Raw genomic sequence first — 20,926 nt, 5'->3', positions numbered from 1 at the left:
AATCCCATTAGTGAGGACAGAGCCTCCCTGAAGCCTCCACCTCTAATATGTTATCTTGAGAGTTAGTATTTCAACATATCAATGTTGGGGAGACATGGATATGCAGACAGTAGCAATTGGAAGGTGGACTTTGTTGACATACAGTATAATGTAAATATTTTATCAACTCAATATTATAGATGAGCACACTGGAGAAAGGGAAATAAACTTGCCAAAGGTCATGCATCCTATAAAGGTTGGAGTTAGGATTTGAACCAAGGTTACCTGGCTGCAGAATGTGAATGCTCAGTTACTGTGTTACGTTGCCCCTCAAAGTCACCACTCTGAATGTTTCTTGAATAATTACATTAACCTAAAATTCTTTGTAGGCAAATGTTAACAAAGATAGAGATGTTTACCAAGTAAATCTTTCTCCTAGTCAATGCATTATAGTCAACATTTTCAACGTTTTTTAGTGTAAAATCAAATTTCTTCCGTTGGCCTCTCCTCTTTTTTCTAGACTCAAGTGACCATCTTTCTTTTCCCTTTGTTAACTGTTCTCCCTTGCCTTAAGAGTGATGTCTTCATTAGTTCCTCCTTAATACCGTGCTCCTATAGGCAGTAGGGTGCAGTAGCTCTCAAACCTTAGCCTGTACCAGAATCACCTAGATGGCATGGTAAAAAACAGATTGCTGGATGCCACTTCCAGAATTTCTGATTCAGTAAGACTGAACCAAGGCCTCAGAACATGAATTTCCAACAAGTTCCCAGGGACCATACTTTGATAATCATTAAGGTAGCTGTTAACAGAAATGTCTCCAGGACCCATCTTCACTCTTTACCAGACAAGTGATCTTGGGCAAATTAATAAGCCTTTGTGCTACAGCTTCATCATCTGGAAAATAGAAATGATAACAAGGCTCATCTCATGGGCTTGTGTCCCAATTAAATAAGGTACCATGTATATAAAGCCCCTAACACATATCTAGCATGGATCAAATCCTCATCATAACTATTACAGTGGGTTGGGTTCCCCAGGCAAACATCATTTGAAATATATTTAACAATAAAATAGAAGTATTAACAGTGAAAAGTTCTTCTGTCCTCTGCAGAGGGACTTCCATTGATGTCACAATCCTTGCTTTCTTTTTAAAAGTTGGAAGTAGGCTGTCCATAGAAACCACGAATTCTGCTGCTCCCTGGGAAAACTAGTCTAGAGTCTCTCCTCTGTGTGGGGAGGCTGTGATCAGCTAATGCTACTGGTGAGTGGGAAGAGAATATAGCAGACTCCAGAAAGCTCACTTGCCAAGATATTTAAGCCACAGTGGGTACCAATGTTAAGTTTATTATTAGGAAAATGTAACAGATTGATTTGTATTATTATTATTTTCAAATTCTCACTTCTTTAGAACTTTGGTTGAGAGAAAGGATGCTATTTATTGGAACCCTTCAAACCCACATGAGATTTGAACCCTTGGCTGTTTGTAATTAGGCATAGTACTGAGGTTAACAGAGGCAATGAGTGTATTTTTATACAGACTTCGTTGATCTTCAGCAAGCCTAGAATATTCAAAAGCTGAGAGACAGGGCCTTCTAGAAACGTAACATCACAGAGCCCTCTAAAGACCAAATGCCCTGCCCCTAGTGGTCTCAGGAAGATATCTCAAGAAGCTGTGGCTGCTATCAGGGAGCCACTTTGCAAAAATGGGAACAAAACTGCCTCAATATACAGTAGATGGACTTCCTCTGAGAGGATAGTCACATTCCTGGTTAATCATGGGTTTCTGGGTTGTCTAATAGTTAAAGTTGAAAGACTGAAACAGTGAAGGCTGGGGAGACATTCTATTCACCCTCCTGAAGTTTCCTTCCATTTGAGGGGATTCCTCTACTACAGCTCTTGCAGGAAGCTAGCCTGGGGCCCTCGAGAACTACATGATTTCTCTGAGAGCAGAGAAACCATGATTTCTCTGAGAGCACCAACAACCTAATCACCTTCCACTAGGCCCTTCCTCAAAAGCTTCCATTACCTTTTAACTCTGTTGGTATCCCAACCTGGGGACCAAGTTTCCAACACCTGGACTCTTTGGGGACAAACCACAGCAGACATTAGTAATGTGTCTTATTAGAATTTAGAAGAACTCAGTCTTTTCTTTCATTACTGTCCCCAAGAAGGTTACATTGGGCTCTGTTCTTCCGTGTTATTTTATAGAAACATACTTCCATGTGTGGAGGCCTGTGGTGGACTGATGCCCTCTCTAATTCTCATTAAGCATGAGGAAGCCTGCTTGCCTGCAGGTAAAAGCCCTGCTAATTTTTATCAGGTTGATCCATCACATAGGTGATGTTTTACCTCCATCTTCCCTACTGCCTGTCCTGTTTTTCATGAGGTTTAAAGAGAAGGCATGGAAAAGAAGTTCTGTTTTGGGGGCCCATCCCAAACTCCTAGCAATGGTGATACATTTATCGAATACTTCCAAGGTACTAAACCCTTTGTTTCCTCCTTAGGGAGGAAAAAAGCTATAAGTTCTGTTGTCGTTCCCACTCTGTAGAGGAAGTTGCATGCCTGCAGTCTCCCTGCTGGTGATAGTGATGCTGGCACTCGCCAGAGGGCTGTCTGACTGAGACACTGAACTCACCACTCTGCCCAAACTTCCTCCTTGAGAACAGAAAGGAAGTTTTTAGAATAGGTTTTAAAGTTAAAAAAAAAAAAAAACTGTATGCGCTGCTTGTGTTTTTGTAAATGCCTGCTTTGTTCTGAATGTCATACAAATATATCTGATATAACAAAGAGAGTAACTGGTCACAGCAAATGGGGAGTGAATGATGATTTGTGGAGGGCTCGATGTTTCTCTACTTTATTTCTCCCTTGCCAGTGGAACTTGTACCTGAGCTGGAGGAGAGGGCGTAAAAAGACCTTTCCTACACATGGAGGAAAGAATAAAGCTAGATTTAAAAACATTTCGGACTGTGGGACTGGGCATTTTAGTTGGGGAGGGTTTTTGTGAGGGACAATAATGACAACAAAATTTTTCAAACTAGCTCAAGTATAAAGAGTTTATTGAAAAGATAAAATAGACAAATTCCTGGCCATCTAAGAACAGGATAAAAACCATGGCCAAACTAACCAAGGAATAGAATTTCTAGAAACTATCATTCATGGAGCTGCTAGGCTTCCTCTATTCTTTTTGCTTACTACCCCATTCTTGGGTTTTTCTCAGCACAGTAACCTTTTCTGCTTCTTAAGACTTAAACATAATTTTGGCTTCTCATGGTGTCAATGACAGTCAAAAGTCTGTTTTTTTAGTTCAAGCATCTTCTCATTGTGATCTGAATGAGTTAATATTTGTTAGTGTCCTAACTGAAATTCTTAGGAAAAAGAATCTGACAGCTCTGGTTTGGGTCAAGACTTGATAGGATTTGTGGCTGGAAAGTAATTGCAAATATGGAGTCATGGACTAGACAGTAATCCCAATCTATGTTCCTTAGTAGGAAAAATTAAAATTAGTCTGTCTTAGACTATTTGAGCTGTTAAAACAGAATACCATTAGCTGTGAGGCATATAAACAACATAAATTTATTTCTCACAGTTCTGGAGGCTAGAAGTCTAAGATTGGTGTCTGGGCGGGAGTGAGCGCTACTTCCTGGTTTATAGACACCATCTTCTTGCTGGGTCTTCACATGGCAGAAGGGGTGAAGAAGTTTTCTGGGGTCCGTTTTATAGGGTCTCTAGACTTGCTCATGATGGTTCTGCCCTAATCACCTCCCAAAGGTCCCACCTCCAAGTACTACCAAATTGGGGATTAGTTTTCAACATACAAATTGTGGGGGACATAAACATTTAGTCTGCCAGTGAGTCATGTGTATAGAAAAGGGCAATAAAGACCCTCTTAGCACCAGAAACTTCTAAAAGATACTTGTCCTTGGTCATCTGCAGAAGTTGGTGAGAGAAAAGTTTAGCCAATCAAGGCCTTGACCTGTGACTCTGAGCCCCCATCACTACCATGATTAATGGGATCAGATGGGGTTCTGTGACACAGGAGCAGTCTGTACAGTTTTAGCAGTGACTCTTTCCCCAACTCCCAGATGGCCCAGCCCCAGAACTTGGCACCACAGGGATAACAATAATCAACCAGATTCTTTCCCTTTTAGAGTAGGATTGGAAGATACTAAGGCAGAGCAATTAGTAGTAAGAAAATGTTTTGAGAGGAAACCCTGTGGGGGAATGTACTGAAGTAACCAATAGGTACAAGTAAAATAAACAAAGCTATGCCACAGATAAAAATTATAGAATAGAGATGATCAGTTGGTATCAACAGAAGTGGTTGAAGCAAAGACAAAGAAAAACTGTGTCACCATATTGGTGAAAGATCCATAAATTTAAGATGTCTTAGTCTGCTCTCTGTTGCTATAAGAAAATACCTGAGACTGGATAAATTTAAAAGAAAAGATGTTTGTCTCACAGTTCTGGAGGCAGGGAAGTGAAAGAGCATCATGTCAGTGAGGGTCTTGTGCTGCTTTATCTCATGATGGAAAGTGGAAGGGCAAGTGGATATATGTGTAAGAAAGCAAGAACAATCTGCAGAAGCTGAGTTCATTTTTTTAAAAAAATATTTTTTAGTTGTAGATGTACACAATATCTTTATTTTATTTATTTATTTTTATGTGGTGATGAGAATCGAACCCAGTGCCTCACTTGTGGGAGGCAAGTGCTCTACCACTGAGCCACAATCCCAGCCCCCTTAGTTCATTTTTATAACAACCCACTCTCCCAATAATAAGCCCATGCCTGTGAGAAAAACATTAATTCCTCTCAACAACATAATCACCTCTTAAAGTTCTCACCACTCTTAATATCATTATATTGGCAATTAAATTTTGAGTTGAGTTTTGGTGGAGACAAACCATATCCAAACCATAGCATTCTACTGCTAGTCCCCCAAACTTCATGTCTCTTTCACATACAAAATACACTCACTCCATCCCAATAATTCCCAAGTCTCAACTCAGTCCAACACTGGTGCAGAAGTCCAAAGTCTCATCTGAATCAAAAATAGGTGAGAAGAAAATGTTTCTCAGCTGTGATACTGTGAAATAAGAGTGAGTGTTCTACTTCCAGTCTACAATGGTGGGAAAGGCATAGCGTAGACCTTGCCATTCGAAAAGAGATATAAAAAAGGCCGAGTGTGTTCCATGACGTTCCAGACCTTGATTCAGACCTTTGTTGCTCGCTCTGTGGCTTGTGCGCCTCTTCCCACCGTCAGACCTTCGAGGGAGCTGCTGGGTCCTTGGTTCACAGGTACAGACCTGGTGTAGACTCTTCTTGATTGCAGTGGGAGAGCAATGCAGAACACTGGCCCAATGGTGCCTTTACGTTATTTTGGCTTTGGCTACGCAGCCCTGGTTGCTACTGGTGGAATCACTGGCTATGCAAAAGCAGGTAGTGTGCCATCCCTGGCAACCTACCTCTTCTTTGGGATTTTAGCAGGCCTGGGTGCTTATGAGCTATCTCAGGATCCCAGGACCATTTGGGTTTTCCTAGTTAATTCTGGAACCTTGACTGGCATCATGGGAATGAGATTCTACCATTCTGGAAAGTTTGTGTCTGTGGGTTTAATTGCAGAGGCCAGTTTGCTGATGGTTGCCAAACTTGGAATAAGTATATTGAATAGACCCCAACCATAGTGGTCCCATCCCAGCCCAGACTCATGAAGAATTAGAGATCTCAGACTTCCACTGTTCTCAGTATGTTATGGGAAAGAAGTGCAGCACATTTACACACTGACATTTTACTTCAGAAACTAAACCAAAACAACACAGAATTAATTGGGGGGAAAATTAGGCATTACTGTCACAGTCCTTCAGAGGTGGCAAGGATATAGCACAAGAGCTTATTGGATCCCTTGTGTGGTTCAGTTCTGTGTCAGTGATGAAATCAGGGGGTAAAGCGTTAGGCATCAACACTGGGGATCCTAAGTCCTATTTCCTACTTCAAAGAACAGTGTGGAAAAAGTCTGGCAATGCGATTTCAGAGGTGTGTTCTTTTTTCATTTTACAGCACAGACCTACATTGAGATTATGTGAAATGAGATATCAGTGAAAATAAATTTTACTATAAATAAAAAAAGGAGCTATAAAAAAGAAAGTGGTGATGGGTTCCAAACAAGTCCAAAACCAAAGATAGTGGACATTTTGTTTTAAAGTGGGAGAATAATTTTTCTCTCCATGTGCCATACACCTCCTAGACACGTTGGAGGTTGGGACCCCCAAACATTAGTCAGCTCTGTCTCTGGGGCTTCATTCATGCTGCAGCAGTCTCAGGTTGGAGTTGAGTGCTGGTACCTGCAGCTGTCCCAGGTAGGCATTGCACATTGCTGGTAGCTCCCCCATTCTGTGGTCTCAGTCACAGTCCATCTTCCACAGCTCTAGTAGGCAATCCATTAGAAATTCTCTGCGGTGGGTCTGTGAGTGGCAGTTTTCTGCCTGGGATCCCAGAAGTTTGATACATTCTTTGAAATCTAGGGAGAGGAAGCTATGCCCATAAAGCCTGTGCATTCTATAAACTATGTAATTAGCAGTGTATGAACATGGACACCATGAAGGCTTTCTGTTGCATGCATCAGAGTAATAGTCTGAGCCACAACTGGGGCCACTTGTGAGCCTGTGGAGTGACTTGGTATGTCCCTTGGAAAAATTCTACTCTCCTAGGCTTCTGAACCTTTAATGAGAGGAGCAGCCTCAAAGACTTTGGAAACTCCTCTGGGTCTTTTTTCCATTATACTGATGAATAGAACCTTACTCCCTTCTATCTGTGTTAATCTCTTTAACAAACAGTTGCTATTTTAATATTGTGTGCATGTATGATATGTAATAATAAATTCCACCATTGTGTATAACTATAATGCACTGATTAAAAATATTGAAAAACAAACCTTGCTTGACCTCACTCGTGCATCGTTTTTCAGATTTTTACTCTTTAAATTTTTATACTCTGGTCCTTTTAATTATAAATTGTCTTGAAATCATCCCGTTTCTCCATATCTTAGTATATGTAATTGAAAGTAACCCTAAAGCTCCTTCTATATTTTGCTTAGAAACTTCTTCCACCAGAAATTCTAGTTCATTGCTCTGAAGTTCTGCCTTCTACAAAGTTCTAGGGTACAGACACAAAACACTCAAGTTCTTTGCAATTTGCTTTGTTTCCCAATAAGACTTTTCTCGTTTTCACCCGAGACCTTGTGGGAATGGCCTTTTCTGTCCATATTTCTATCAGCATTCTGGTCATAACTGCTTCAGTAATTTCTTAGAGGTTCCAGATTTTTCCCTCATCGTTTTGTCTTCTAAAGCCCTCACCAGAATCTCCCTTTCTGGTAGCCTATTTTTTCTAGCCTGCTCCTTCAAACCCTTCTGCTCTTTTCTACCCAATTCTACAACTGATTTCACATTTTCAGATATTGTTATAGCAGTGCCCCATTTCTAGCTTAGTTCTAGACTTAGTTCATTTTCTATTGCTATAACAAAATGCCTGAGACTGGGTAATTTCCAAGGAAAAATTTATTTTGGTTTATAGTTCTGGAGACTAGGATGACCAAGAGCATGGTGCCAGTGAGGATCTTGCACTGCTTCAACTCATGGTGGACAGTGGAAGGACAAATGGGCATGTGTAGAAGGACAAGAGAAAACTAACAAAGCCAAACTTGTTATTACACATGGTTCTTGTGATAGGAGCCCATTCCCTCAAGAAAGACATTAATTCCTCTCAACAATTTAATCACTTCTTAAAGCTCTCACCACCTTTGAAGACCATTCTATTGACAAATTTTAAGAGAAGTTTTGGTGGGAACAAACCATATCCAGGGATAAGAAGAACACTCTATTCTGGGGCTGGGTTGAAACCTTCTGTTCCAACGCCCCATGTTATGGTCCTGAGGCCCCACTTCTGTCATCCCTGACTACCTAAGAGATTTCCATCTTTTTTTCTTTATTGCCACAGGTGTCCTCCAACTAACGTTCTATTTTCCTTCCTTACTTATGATCAAAAGAGCCTAACTAGCCACAGTTATGGAATATTTCATTTAAGCATTCTAATATTTACAACCTGGGATCAAAAAAGAAGGGAAAGAAGAAGAAAGGCAGGCAGAAAATGGAGAGATAGACAAGGACTTTACACAGCTGAAGAGAAAAACCGATTGATTGTGAAGCAACTTTTCTATTTATTGCCTGTTAGTGTTGGTATTTCTGTGATTTTGAGATATGACGCTGACTTACTTGACTTTTAGCTGTTCCCACTACCTGGGGAGAGACAGAAGCAGAATGAACAGACTTCAACCTTGCTGTAACCTGTTGTAACAGAGTTGATATTTCATTAGTAGTTTGAGGGAAAACATCAGCATTAGTCAAGAATTAGAAAAATGAAGGAGCTTGCCTGGTACTCTACTGAGATCTCTAATAAGTGAGTTTAAATCCCAGGTCTTTATTCTTCACCAGACTGGGGGGACCAACTGCTCACCCCCTCATGACACAGAACTATGCTCTCCAGGTTCAGAATGCAGATTTAAAGTCTCTGCCTTCTGCAGCAATTTCTTAAGTCTGACATTTCTTCGGAGAAGGATAGCAAGAATTCATCTAGAATATTGGGAACTGGGAGGTCAACTGATATTCAATCTAGCTTCTCACTTGATGTAGTAGTATCCAAGACACCTGCTGAATGAATATTCCACAGGTAAGCTTAATTTGGTCTCCCTAAGTTGTTCACCAGTTGGCTCTTGTTCTCTGAAATCCATAGAGCTGACTTGCTCTGTGATTGGTTTTCAGGTGCTAGTAAATAGAACCTGTTTTAGTACTAGTTCCTCATCTTTGACCTTAGAAATTCACTTTTCCCTTTGCCTTTTCACCTGATAAAGCCTGCTTTGCTCATTCTATAGCATTGTTGGGAAGTGGGGAAAGACAGTAACCCCTTATTAAATATTTGCTACTTTGCAGATGCTATGCTGAGATATTAACATACGTGGAATTATTAATATTCCCAACCCATTAAAGTTGGTGGTTTATTCCTATTTTACTGAGGAGAAAGTTGAGACTGAAAAAATTAAATACTTTACCCAAAGTTAACACAGAGAGTAATAGAACTAGTACTTGAACCCAGGTCTATTTGGCAGCTGGGTTTAACCATTTTACTATTTGACCAAGCTATGAGTTCATACTTTTGGAAAGCACTTAGTAAATTTCAATTACTCAAATATCTAAAATGTTTTTCTTTAGTCTTATTTTTTCTCCAGGTGAAGCTCCATGTTCTTTGACTATTCTTAGATGGATATCATTTCCCTACCCAGTATCATTTGTATTCTGTTGTGCGTCTCCAACTCAACACGTGTTTCTGAACAGTTTCTGCATCCAAACAAGCTAAAGTTTTATCATCCACCCGACAGGAGTCAGACTTGCTGAAATTTGTATTTGAGGTGAATGAGTTAGTGTGGAATCTGAGTTCAGTATCTTCATTTTATTTATTTAATTTTGCAGTTCTGGGAATGGAACTCAGGGCCTTGCATGGGCTAGGCAAGTGCTCTACCACTGACCTACATCCCCAGCCTCTCTGTTTAACCCCTTTAGATACATTCATAAGGAGGTAATGAGGTGTGGTAACATACTAGCCATTTCTCTTGCAAAGAAAAGCTATCACATCCTAACAGTATTTTAAATCCCATGAGCCTGACAGAGAAAATAAGCAGTGTTCAGTGGCCTAGAGAGCGATCATCTCTTTTATCTGCAGAGTTTAACCATAAAATAAAATTTCCAAATGCTGAAGAACCTGAGTGGAACAAATATGGTCACAGGGAGATCCATCTATTTATCTAAGACATTCTCGTGCTGGTTAATGGGCCCCTGAGCTAAATGTAATTGTAAGATTAACAAAAGAAGCAGGACATCATTATTTTTTCAGATGTTAGAGCTCTTCTGGTTCTAAATGAAAAGGGTATTGCTAATTTTATTTCCTTTACTATTACCTTGTTTTTCTATTTTGGGTCAAATCTAAATGAAAAGATGTTTTCCATTTCATATAAGAATGATTTTTCCTTTCAGGAACAGTTGAGAAAAAGAATTATGTGCAGTAACAGCCAGCTCATATATTTTTCTATTAAGATGTCATTCAAAATAGCTTGTGACATAAGAACAGAGGAACTAAAAATGATGAGTTTTCTTGATGCAACTGGTTGAATGCAAAACCAAAGACAAATATTTTAAAAATAAAATCAGTATAAAAGGTATCTTTCCAGAGAGAATTTTTCTGAGCTCCACATAAAACTAGCATGCCTGTTATTCCCTTCATGTTATTTGTCTGGTTTTTTATTTGGACAGTGGGAATTGAACTCAGGGGTGCTCTACCACTGAGCTACATCCCAAGCCCTTTATATTTTTTGAGATGGGGGTCTCACTAAATTGCCCAGACTGGCCTGGAACTTGTGATCCTCTGCCTCAGCCTCCAGAGATGCTGGGATCACAGGCGTGCACCACCGTGCCTGGCTCCCTCATGCTGTTTGAATTAGCTTCCGTTCTTTCACACGTTTCTATCAGAAATTGCTGGACATGAGCTTGTTACTGACCTCCACTCCACTGAGTGCAAATTCTAAGCTTTGTTTTGTTATCCCCAGTGCCTACAGCACCGCATACAATATTTGTTGAATGAATGAATTCATGTTTGAAACCATAAACTTGTTAACCACTTACTCTAGTTTAGATCATAGCCTTTATGTTCCTTTGATTTGTTACATTGCTTTTACTGTAGTTCAGTCTATCTCTATGACATATTTCTCTCTTCCTCACTGTAGATTTATTTGTAGATGTAATTTCAACGCGTGCTGTATTGTGTAGTGGAAAGCTATTTTCAGACACGTAATAGTGTTTTGTGTGAGGTGTATTTCAACTACTGTTTTGCTAATAAAGTAATAAAGCTTGTGGATTTATTTTTAAAGAAAATAGAGTGGATATAAATGTTTTCTTCTTCTCCTCCTTCTCTTAATTACATTACTGACTTGTGTTTTCCTGAGCAGGAGCAGAAGAGACAGGAGGGGGTTGCCAGGACTTGTTCTTAACTTTGGATGCCAAAAAACAAGTATGTTGAGAAGAAAGACCAAGATACCTTGCTCTCTAGTGTTTTCTGCTGCCTGGGCTGAGGAGTGAGATTAAGAAGAGTGAATCCTTGGTTTACCTGAAGCATGTACTGTACAGTAAGAGCTCATTAACTAAGCTTAACCATTCTAGGTTTAGGCTAAAAAACATGGTTAAGTCTGGTGGATGGGCGGGACACAGTGTCAGCCACCTTGGGGATCCTGCTGGGCCTGCTATCAGAACTCTTGTTTCATTTGGCAACCCATACAGGGAGAGCAGCAATCACTACTGAAATTGAAAGGGTCTGGCACAGGTGTCTAGGAAAATAATTTCATTTCTTATGTTTTTGGAAATTTACTGGGATTTCCAACTCACAGTGGATTTCTTTGTACCCTGAGAATCACATGTCCTATTGTTTTGACCTTGACATGGTCATGACATATGTTTGCATTAAAGGAAGAATTTATAGGAAACTCATGTCCACGTTGAATATTTTAAGATTGGTTTATTATTCGTGCATTTCTTTCTAATTGTGTGTGTGTGTTTTTCTTTGATTGCAAAAAATGTTTGGGACCAGTGTAAGTTCTGACTATAAAATCCAGACCAGCAGTAGGGACAATACACTTTACCAATGTCATGACAAAATGACTTATCAATCCAGGAGTTAGCAAAAATATTTTAATTTGTTCTTATGAAAGATTTATTTCTTAAAATGTCAAATATATTTAAAGTATGAGAGTGTAAATAGCAAATGTACTTAACACCCCAAATTAAAAAATTAGGAGACTGTATATCTCCCTGTAAGTTCAGTAAATAGACATGAAGATATTTTGTTTTATAGTCACACATTTTATTACAAATTTATTTTGTGTCCAATAGAAAAGCAAATTAGGAATCTATTTACAAGTATTATATATTTACATATATTACACACAGTTGATGAATTTGAAGTAAATTGACAGAGAAACAGTATATATGGAAGTCTATGCCACTGTACATGGTTTATTATCATGGTCTTTAATGTAACTGAATCTTTACTGTAATAAATACAGTTCTATATTTACACATCTTATAAAACATCTCATAAATGTATTTATTTAAATTCCAATTTAAAACATCTGATCAAAATAAACATGCTTATATAAAAATAAATCTACCTAATAGCTTTTTGGTTTGGGTGTAATGAAGCTAATGTAGGATAAGAGAAGTTAAGAATTAATCCTTTGACTTCATATTTAATAATTTGTCTCTTATAATATCTATCACATGTATTAATATGGAATAAGCAGAGGAATAATGTTCCTCACATCAAGTGGTTGATCCAGAGATAATGTAGCTAAAACCAAGGTAAATAAACAAGATAAAATATTACCAAGTCTCTGTTGAGTCCAAGGGATTGTCCAACATTGTAGCTAAAGGGACTAGAGATACATATGTGAGAGGTTTTATGGGTGGACTTAATTTTTGTTATGTATGCTTTTGATTATTATCTTAAGGTGCACATCCATTTGAATCAATGATAAAATCTTTTGCAAAAAATATGCACTCAATCAGAAATTTAAAAATAATCCCATATTGCTTGCTATCTTTTGTAGGTACGTCCATTGCTGGCAATGGACTTCCTTTCTGAGCTTTGGACACCAAGGACTTAAAAGTGAATTAGACATGACGAATTTCACCTGTTCATGATTGCCTCAGGAGTGATTTAAGAATTTCAATTAATTTGCCTTTCAAAATATTTGTAACCGGTTTTATTCCATAAAGGGTGAAACCGCAGAGTGCTGATTTGTAAAACCCAGTATTTGTAAAAGTAATGCGACTATGGATGAGTTAATACTGCCTTTCATTTTCCAAAGACTGATGAGTGGGAAGGATCATCTCTGAAAGGCAGACTAAAGTATCTCCATGTAGTCCTTAAAAATGAAATCCCGTGGGCCAGAGTCTTTTATAAGTAATGTAGGCTATTCCAAACCTCCACATTCCCAATGCTTTCAACCATTTTTCAAGAGATTTTGGGGTTTAAATAAACCCATTTTATAAGCAAGTGAGTCTTCCCAGTTGAACTCACCTTGGTGAGTTTAAAGAGAATGCAATTAAAATTATGGAGACTCTTACTGAAGAACGTTTCAATTTTCTTTTTTGATCTGGGTCAATTTCAATAATGTGATTGATTTATCTCTTAGCTGAACAACATACAAGTAGTATTTAGACTCATATTTCACTCTCAAGTATCAGTGGGTATCAGCTTTTTCACACTGAGAGGCTTTTGTTTTTGTTTTTAATTTTTTATAGACCTTTATTTTATTCATTTATTTATATGTGGTGCTAAGAATCAAACCCAGTGCCTCACACGTGCTAAGCAAGTGCTCTACCACTGAGTCACAACTTCAGCCCTTATTTGGTTTTTAAACCTAGTTTCAATTCAGCTCTTCTTAGCTACTGCTCTGATGTCCTCAATCTCACATTTTCAAGTTTCTAACTTTTGAAAAAAAATTTCTTACTTATTAATTAGAGACATGGGACAAATGCCACAGATGAAAGATGACAGCTTTCGGTCACTGTATAAGCTGGCGATGACACAGAATTGGAAGGCAGGTCGTAAGCTATGCTGGCGCTGGTGAAGGTTACCAAGGCTTGGGTTGAGTCACAGGATTGTTTCTCAACATCATCTGAGTTAATAGATATCAGGCTCGGGTGTTTTGATCTTGTCCAGGGGTGGGTTTGCTTTCCCAGGCTCCCCAGATCCTCCTTAAAGTGGGGATTGAAGAGGATGTAGAGAAGGGGATTGAGACATGCAGGAAGTGGGACAATTACTAGAAGGATAAACTTAATTACTTCAGGACTGATAAATGTGAGGTTTAGCAAAGAGGAGAAGGATAAGAAAGCCACGGGGCAGTAAAGGATACAGTTGGTGAAGAGTAACAGAGCAATGTGTTTCACCATGGAACAGTCCCAGATATTCTCCAGGTCTCCCTTCTCCAAGTTGCAGTAGAGCTTGGTGTAGGCGATGGTCATTATGAGGAAGCAAAGGGAGTTGAGCAAGACGAGAGCCACCATGTAGCCAGTGGTGGTGGGCTCTCCAAAGGGCAGGGGCAGGCAGAGTGGGGAGGCACTGTACTCACTGCCACCCAGCAGGGGAACTGTAGCGATGATCAAGGCCATCAGGGCACAGAGCAAAATAATTGCTTTCAGGCTAGAAAAAGGAGTTTTCATCTCAAATTTTGCAGAACACTTCACAGAGAACCCACGCTCCAGGGTTGCCAGAGTAAGCAGGAAGACAGATGATTCCGAAGCAAAAATGGACAAAAATCCAATGACTTGACAACCAACCCCATTCTCCCACCATGCACCATGCTGTGCAAAGCTGCCAAAAGTGAATGCATCTACGGCGGCCAGCACAGTGCTGTAGACACCCATGAGCATGTTCATCACTGCAATGACCCCAATCAACAGTTTTATGGAGGAAATGTACAGAGGGGATCTGAACACTGTTGAAATCACCAAGGCGTTGCAAGAAATGGCCAAAACTGCTATGGTCCACACTCCGATTCTGATCAGCCAGCTACCGAACAGGTGCTCACAGGGCTTGAAGGGGCCTGAAAGTTCAAAGAAGAAAAAGGCCGTGTTTCAAGTTAGGGTTGACAACTCTTGCCAAATTGTCCTTTTGTTTCTCTTAGAGGTCAGTTACAGCCATCATAACCCAGAGTACCGAATGGCATGCTCTACTTTATCAAACCACTGTTGGGATCACCTTGGAGTTTCTGCAGCCCTGACTGATCGCACCAGGTACTCATGCACACATGGAATGAAAATGGGACCTTCAGTCACTTGATTAAAGGTCTCCAAAATACAGCAGTGTTGGATCCAGGTGAAAAGCTAGATATCCTATCCTCATGTTTTTCATAATGCTTCAATAAGGTTCCATAGGAGGAAAATGAGAATCCTAGGGAAATACTTCATAACATTAGGATATCAAGTATGGGGGGGTGTGAATACACATTTCATGAAAATCTCATCTTAGTTCTAGATTGACATTTGTTGTTTAATGCTATAGTTTGAATCTTGAATGGTCCCCAAAGGCCTTTGTAGTGAGGGTTTGGTCTCCAGTTCGTGGCCCTGTTGGGAGATGGTGGAACCTTTAGGAGGTGAAACCCAGTAGAACGAAGTTAGGACACTGGGGGAATGCTCTTGAAAGGAATATTTGAACCCTGGCCCCTATTCTTCCTGTCTCTTTGCTTCCTTTCCACCATGAGATGAGCAGCTTCCTTCTCCATGTGCTCTTGCCATGATATACTGTGCTGCAGAAGACTCAAAGCAATATGGCCAAGCAACGATGGCCTGAAACTATGAGTCAAAATAAACATTTTCCCTTATTAAGTTGATTATCTCAGGTATTTTGTTATAGAAAGCTGACAAACACAGGGAACAGACACAATCTAATTGCTGAAAATAAAATGTTAACCATTGCCAGTTGTATTTTTTCAACTGGCTCATCTATTTCAGGAAACAGGACAATTTAGTGAATTATTTTAAAAAAACCAACAAAACTCATTTATAAAAACTATTATTTGCTTTCACCAAGTTACTTATGTAAGAGAAGATTTAATCACTTTAAAAAAAAGTCAGTGATGATATAAAACAAGCCATTTCAGGCTAAAAGGCTAACACTGGTTTAAGAATAACATGTACCTCTAATTATATGCTTGATTCTTTAGTTTCTATGACCTGAATCATAACTTCCCCACAAAAATTCCATTTGTCAATGGAGAACAATTCCAGGGAATGAACACTTAGTAGTATTTTACACCTCATCTGCCAGGAGGGACACTGATGAGCCACAAGGTGGACTGGATTTTGGTTCTGAAGTTTAGCCACAGTGTTGATGGCATCAGAATCAATAGTGGATACTACAGCTGGGCAGTTTTGATGCCTCTCACCTGGGGAAGGTGAACATTGCACTGAATGAAGGGCTTTCAGGTCTTCCTCAAAATCCAGCAGGAAATCTTCCAGGTCATGCTCATCTGCAGGAAGAAGACCTGGAATGATTAGTTCTGTCTCTTTTCAAGGGACCAAATTCCAGGGAAGAGAATCTTGTGTCACCCTCCAGACAGGATCTGTCACAAAGGGAAGTGAAGGCAAGACAACCTACCTTTCCCTGGGCTTTAGCTTTCTTGCAAGTCTATTAAAAGTTAGGTTCTACTCAAGCTCTTATGACAGTGTTCCAGGGGTGAGGGAGAGTGATCCCTGACTCTGGGTTATAACATATAAGCACTCTCATTCTGTTTTTGTTCCCTGGAGGTCTTGATGGCCTCAATTCTTACTAACCTAAATTAGAGAAAGACTATGGGCCTATCCATTCAGCCACAGTGCAGATGTTCTGGGCTGTGTTCTCTGAGCACAAGAGGGAGAATCAGGGACAGTAAGTTTCAGTCTTCCTGGGAGATTCTGTGTAACAGAGAGCAAATAAAAGTAACTATTTGGTGCATGGTTTAGCTATTTATGAAATAGGAGATTCACAATCTAATACACTTTCCTAAATCTGTGGATTTGGTCTTGTGTGGGACTTGGGCACCAATATTTTTAAAAAGCTTCTGTGTGATTCTAATAGGGGGCTCAGGGTGGAGAATCGCTGCTCTTGAAAATAATCTCAATGAAGGACCTTATCTCTCTAGTTTATTGTGGACCTCCAGGGTCTAGCACAGTGCCTAGTAGAAAGTAATAGTAATTAGAATGGATAAGGCAAAAAGAGCAAAAACAAAAATAAGAACTAGAGCAATACACATGCTATGCCCAGAAACAGAAAAAAAAAAAAAAAAAAGTGCCAAGATATCAGCTCATTAAGTCAATACGCACACAGGGAGAAATGTTAAGGTAATCCTAAAACAGACTGAATCACACTTGCTTTGGAAACAACAAATCATTAGGGGCTAAAGAATGAGTGGCCCATTTGTTCAAACTCTGTGCAAACTCGCAGGGTTGGCAGGGAAAGGAGAGGGTGCTGCCCGAGGCAACTCCTCATCACCACAGGTGTGGTTGAGGTGCATTGCTGTCTGTCTAAGTAACGTCTTACTTCAAGGAGAGCCAAGGGCCTCACAGACATTATCTCACTCCACCTTCCTGACTAACCTGTGTGGGGGGTGGGCAGGGAGAATGATTTAGAATTAGTTGGATAAGAAGTTGAATTCTTAAGCCCTTCTGTTGAAATACAAAGGAATCACCCCAGGCCACAAGAATAAAAATAGATTTTGTCTTCTGAAGAAAAAGTTTCAGCAGCATGTTTGAAAAAATTTCCCACAGGGATGGATGGTACCCTTCTCAAAGTTTATGGAAATACTGATGTCAGTAATGACCCCTTAGGACAATGCATGATAAGGAGGATCTAACCATAAATATAAATGTTAAGAATTCACGAACAGAACAGATGAACTTTTAGAATAAATCCCAAGGGAGTTTTCTCTTTCTCTGCAAGTATTTCTAAAGGGGACTTGATTCTTAGCTTGCTGGGTTGTTTACATAAGGACTGGTCTGAGTTCAGATGATCTGTTTATGACTTTTCTAGACTTTTCCAGTCACAATTTCATCACACAGCAGGACTTACCTTGAACCAGAACCATCCCAGCATCTTTCTTATGAAGGTCGTCCGCACTGCTGTTGTCACCTTTATTCCACTGATTGGGAATTTTATAGATGTTCTCACACATTCCAAATGTGCAACACTGGTACGCATAAGGCATTTCTATAATCCTTTAGAAGCACGAGACAAAAAAAACAAAAAAACAAAAAAACAAAAAACACAGCTTGAAAGATGGATCATCAAATGAAGTATTTGTCTTTTCCTATCCAACAATTCTACTCTTGGATTTTAGCCTAAATAAATAATCTGAATGTAAGGTATATGCATAAAGATGTTCATTACAGTGCTACTTACAACAATAGTGGAGTTACTAAAAATTATCACCACAAAATGTTGGTAATTGCTGAAACTGTCTGAGTCAACTTCCATCACTCACATGATAGAAAATTTCCATAATAAAAGGATTTAAAAATGATAGGAAAATTATGGTAATGTTATGATGTAACATGAGTTAAATAACTAAGACATGATATAAATGTCTATGCACATTTTGATTCTAATCATTAAAAATAAATAAAACAAAGTTTAGAAAGAAAAAACAAAAATGTTTGGGGGGGCACTTTTTAGATTTTTTTTCTCTCTTCCATTTTACAAATTAACTTTTGGGTTGTATTGCTTTAATGATATTGAAAGTATATTAAAAAGTATTGTGTTTAAAACATATATGTATATGTGTATATATATATATATATATATAATCTTTCAAGATACTTCTTTATTGCTAATAAGCATAACACTACTTCCCCAAACAAGTATTCATTTAGCACCTTTTATTATAACATAAACACAAGCTAGATCAATTAAAATCTATAAACAGAGTACCATAATGTTATAATGTTCTTTAATTATATGTCCTAGTTTATGTCCCATGGATCAATGGTTTTCAAACTCTTTCCATGAACTTTGTAACTCTGGGAGGCATCTTTGAGAAGGTTGCCCTCATCCCACTTCAGGGCTTGTCCTAACCATGTCCAGGGGTGGGGGACTTGAGGGCATGAAATGCAATTCAAAAGTGTCTCATGACCTCATAAATTTAGAAAACCACTATAACATGTCTATTATTTCACATGACTACAAACGTATCTTATTAGTTTTAATGACAAACTCACTTGAGTTCTGGAAAGTTTTCAGATGATATCAAGGTCTGTAAGGCATGATTTCCTGTTAATTTTAAGTGAGTTAAACCATGTAACCCAGTTACAGGAAAAGACGACAGGAGGTTGGATGATAGGTCCCTGCAAAACATCAAACGACAATTAGCTTTTAGTTTGTGTTAGCATAAAATGTTTGGGTTAAAAAAGCAACCTTGAAGATGATTAAACTGCTCAATAAAAACTTCTAAGCAGCATCCTTTAGACTTTTTTTTTTTTTTTTGAGTCCTTACTCTTAATGGTAAAAGTAACCATTTTGGTTTTAGCTCTTGACAACTTTTCTACTTGTAATATTTATAATCGGAATTACAGGGGGAACAATTTTAATTGCAACCAAATTATTCTACATTTGGTTCCATTTTGTCAAAATGGAGACATCTAAAATCAAGCGGAAGGTGTTATATTTATTTGAAAATTGATAGGAATGAAAGATAAAATATGTCGGGGATTTATTCCCTTCCTTCTTGTCCTAAGTTCTGACCAATTCTTATTTCTCTATTAGGTAAGAAAAAGGAAGAGGAAGGATCAAGAGATGGAAAGAGGAGGAGAAAAAAATAAGAGGGGGGTGGACAGGAAGGTTTTCCATTAGTCAAATGGCAAACAATAAGAAAGGAAGCCCTTCAGAACTGAATTGACATATTTTTCCGTTCCACCTGATTAGTCAGCAAAAATGGACTTCACCTGAATAATCAGAACCAGCTGTCACTCAGATCTCAATTATCCACTTAAGGCCCATATGGCCCTGGAGGAGCAGAGGAGCTCCTCCCTGATTGTGACCACAGCTCAAGGTGGAGAACACAGAGGACAGGCAGTCTGCATTGTGTCTTCAGCAAAATCAACTTTTTTTTTTTTTATTATCTAGATGGTCCCCAATTATTAAAAGACATGCCACAAACAAGTAATGAAATACTCACAGCTTTATTAGTGATGGCAAAGTAGAAAATGCATTGGGGTGAATAATGGCGATTTTATTCCAAGCTAAATTTCTGTTTTTCAAAAAAGGACAAAAGAGAAGATTACACGTATATATAAAGAACATGTGAGGTTTTACCATATGTATTCAGTCCTCTATCAAAATTTAATTTCTATTCAGACCAAGAACAATTAGCTCATCAAACTGTCCTTCAGATAAAGACATTGGTAGTATAAAATGACTAAAGAGAGAACTTCAAATCAACTTTGTTTAAAGCAATCAAGACCAAGTCATTCAGGTAGATACTTTAGGTTTTTATTCTCTTCTTGCCTTTAATATGGCTATAAAATTTTATTTGGGCTTTTCTAAAATGAGTGGGGGTAGGAGATAGGAAGAGAAAAACTTCTAAGAGTCTTCTTACGAGCAAGTAAATTTTAAATTATAAATGACCCTGGATAAGTAATAAAACTCAAGTTAAAATTTGTGCATATCACCCATATATGTCAGACCCTGAAATAAACAAAAAGATGCTTTCAAGAAAATTTCCAGGAAAGGATACTGATAACTAACTTTTTTTTTTTTTTTTTTTTTTTTTTCCTGTTGTACTGGGGAATCAAACTCAGGGCCTCATACAATCTAAGCAAACTTGCTACTGCTGGCCTGGAACTTGGATCCTCCTGCCCCAACCTCTCCATTAGGCTGGGATTACAAATGTTTGCCACCATGTCCAACTTCTGATAAGAAAATTCTTACCTAGGATATGAATAAAATAGGGGCAAACTTATGTTTGTCTTAAAATTCCTTGGTAGCAAAGAAAAACTATATTTTATGGGACAATAAAATTCGCTTGCCATATACGGAATGAAATGTAGACAATTTAGCTGGAATAATATCTTTGTATAAACATCTATAAGTCATTAGCGATATGAACTTCTATATTTTAAAAAGGACTATGAATTTAAGATTTTTTATTTTTAAAATAAAAGATCTAAGACAAATTTCCTCAGGTGAAGATGTTTATGACACTGGGCCCCTGAGTTACCCTGAGTGAATGTAATTTCAGAATATTCACATTCTTTTCTTCATTGTAAGTTTCTGGCAACTTTTGTCTAGTAGGAGATAACTGTACTTATGTGGGTGTGTCTC

At 38.6% G+C, this 20,926-nt stretch overlaps 2 protein-coding genes across 3 annotated transcripts in view; one reads left to right on the top strand and one right to left on the bottom strand.

The window, feature by feature from the left end:
* The first annotated feature begins 5,319 nt into the window (after positions 1–5,319).
* On the top strand, positions 5,320–5,661 carry LOC124983949 (transmembrane protein 14C-like). Its single transcript, XM_047551650.1, has one exon. It carries the CDS (start codon positions 5,320–5,322, stop codon positions 5,659–5,661), a length of 342 nt encoding a protein of 113 aa, XP_047407606.1.
* Positions 5,662–11,930: 6,269 nt separating this feature from the next.
* Positions 11,931–20,926, bottom strand: part of Lgr5 (leucine rich repeat containing G protein-coupled receptor 5) — a 67,158-nt gene continuing 58,162 nt past the window's right edge. For both annotated transcript variants that reach the window (XM_047549448.1, XM_047549449.1), the window contains 5 exons: positions 19,782–19,853; positions 18,826–18,951; positions 17,681–17,826; positions 16,020–16,103; positions 11,931–14,678 (listed from right to left, as the gene is read on the bottom strand). In XM_047549448.1, coding sequence (XP_047405404.1) covers positions 13,591–14,678; positions 16,020–16,103; positions 17,681–17,826; positions 18,826–18,951; positions 19,782–19,853 — 1,516 coding nt within the window. In that variant the 3' untranslated portion in view covers positions 11,931–13,590. The remainder of the gene's footprint in view (positions 14,679–16,019; positions 16,104–17,680; positions 17,827–18,825; positions 18,952–19,781; positions 19,854–20,926) is intronic.

The sequence above is a fragment of the Sciurus carolinensis genome, chromosome 4 (genome assembly GCF_902686445.1).
Source record: "Sciurus carolinensis chromosome 4, mSciCar1.2, whole genome shotgun sequence".
NCBI classification, from domain to species: Eukaryota; Metazoa; Chordata; class Mammalia; order Rodentia; family Sciuridae; genus Sciurus; species Sciurus carolinensis.
Note: the sequence above shows the minus strand (reverse complement) of the source record. Positions and strands in the feature narration are given on the sequence as shown.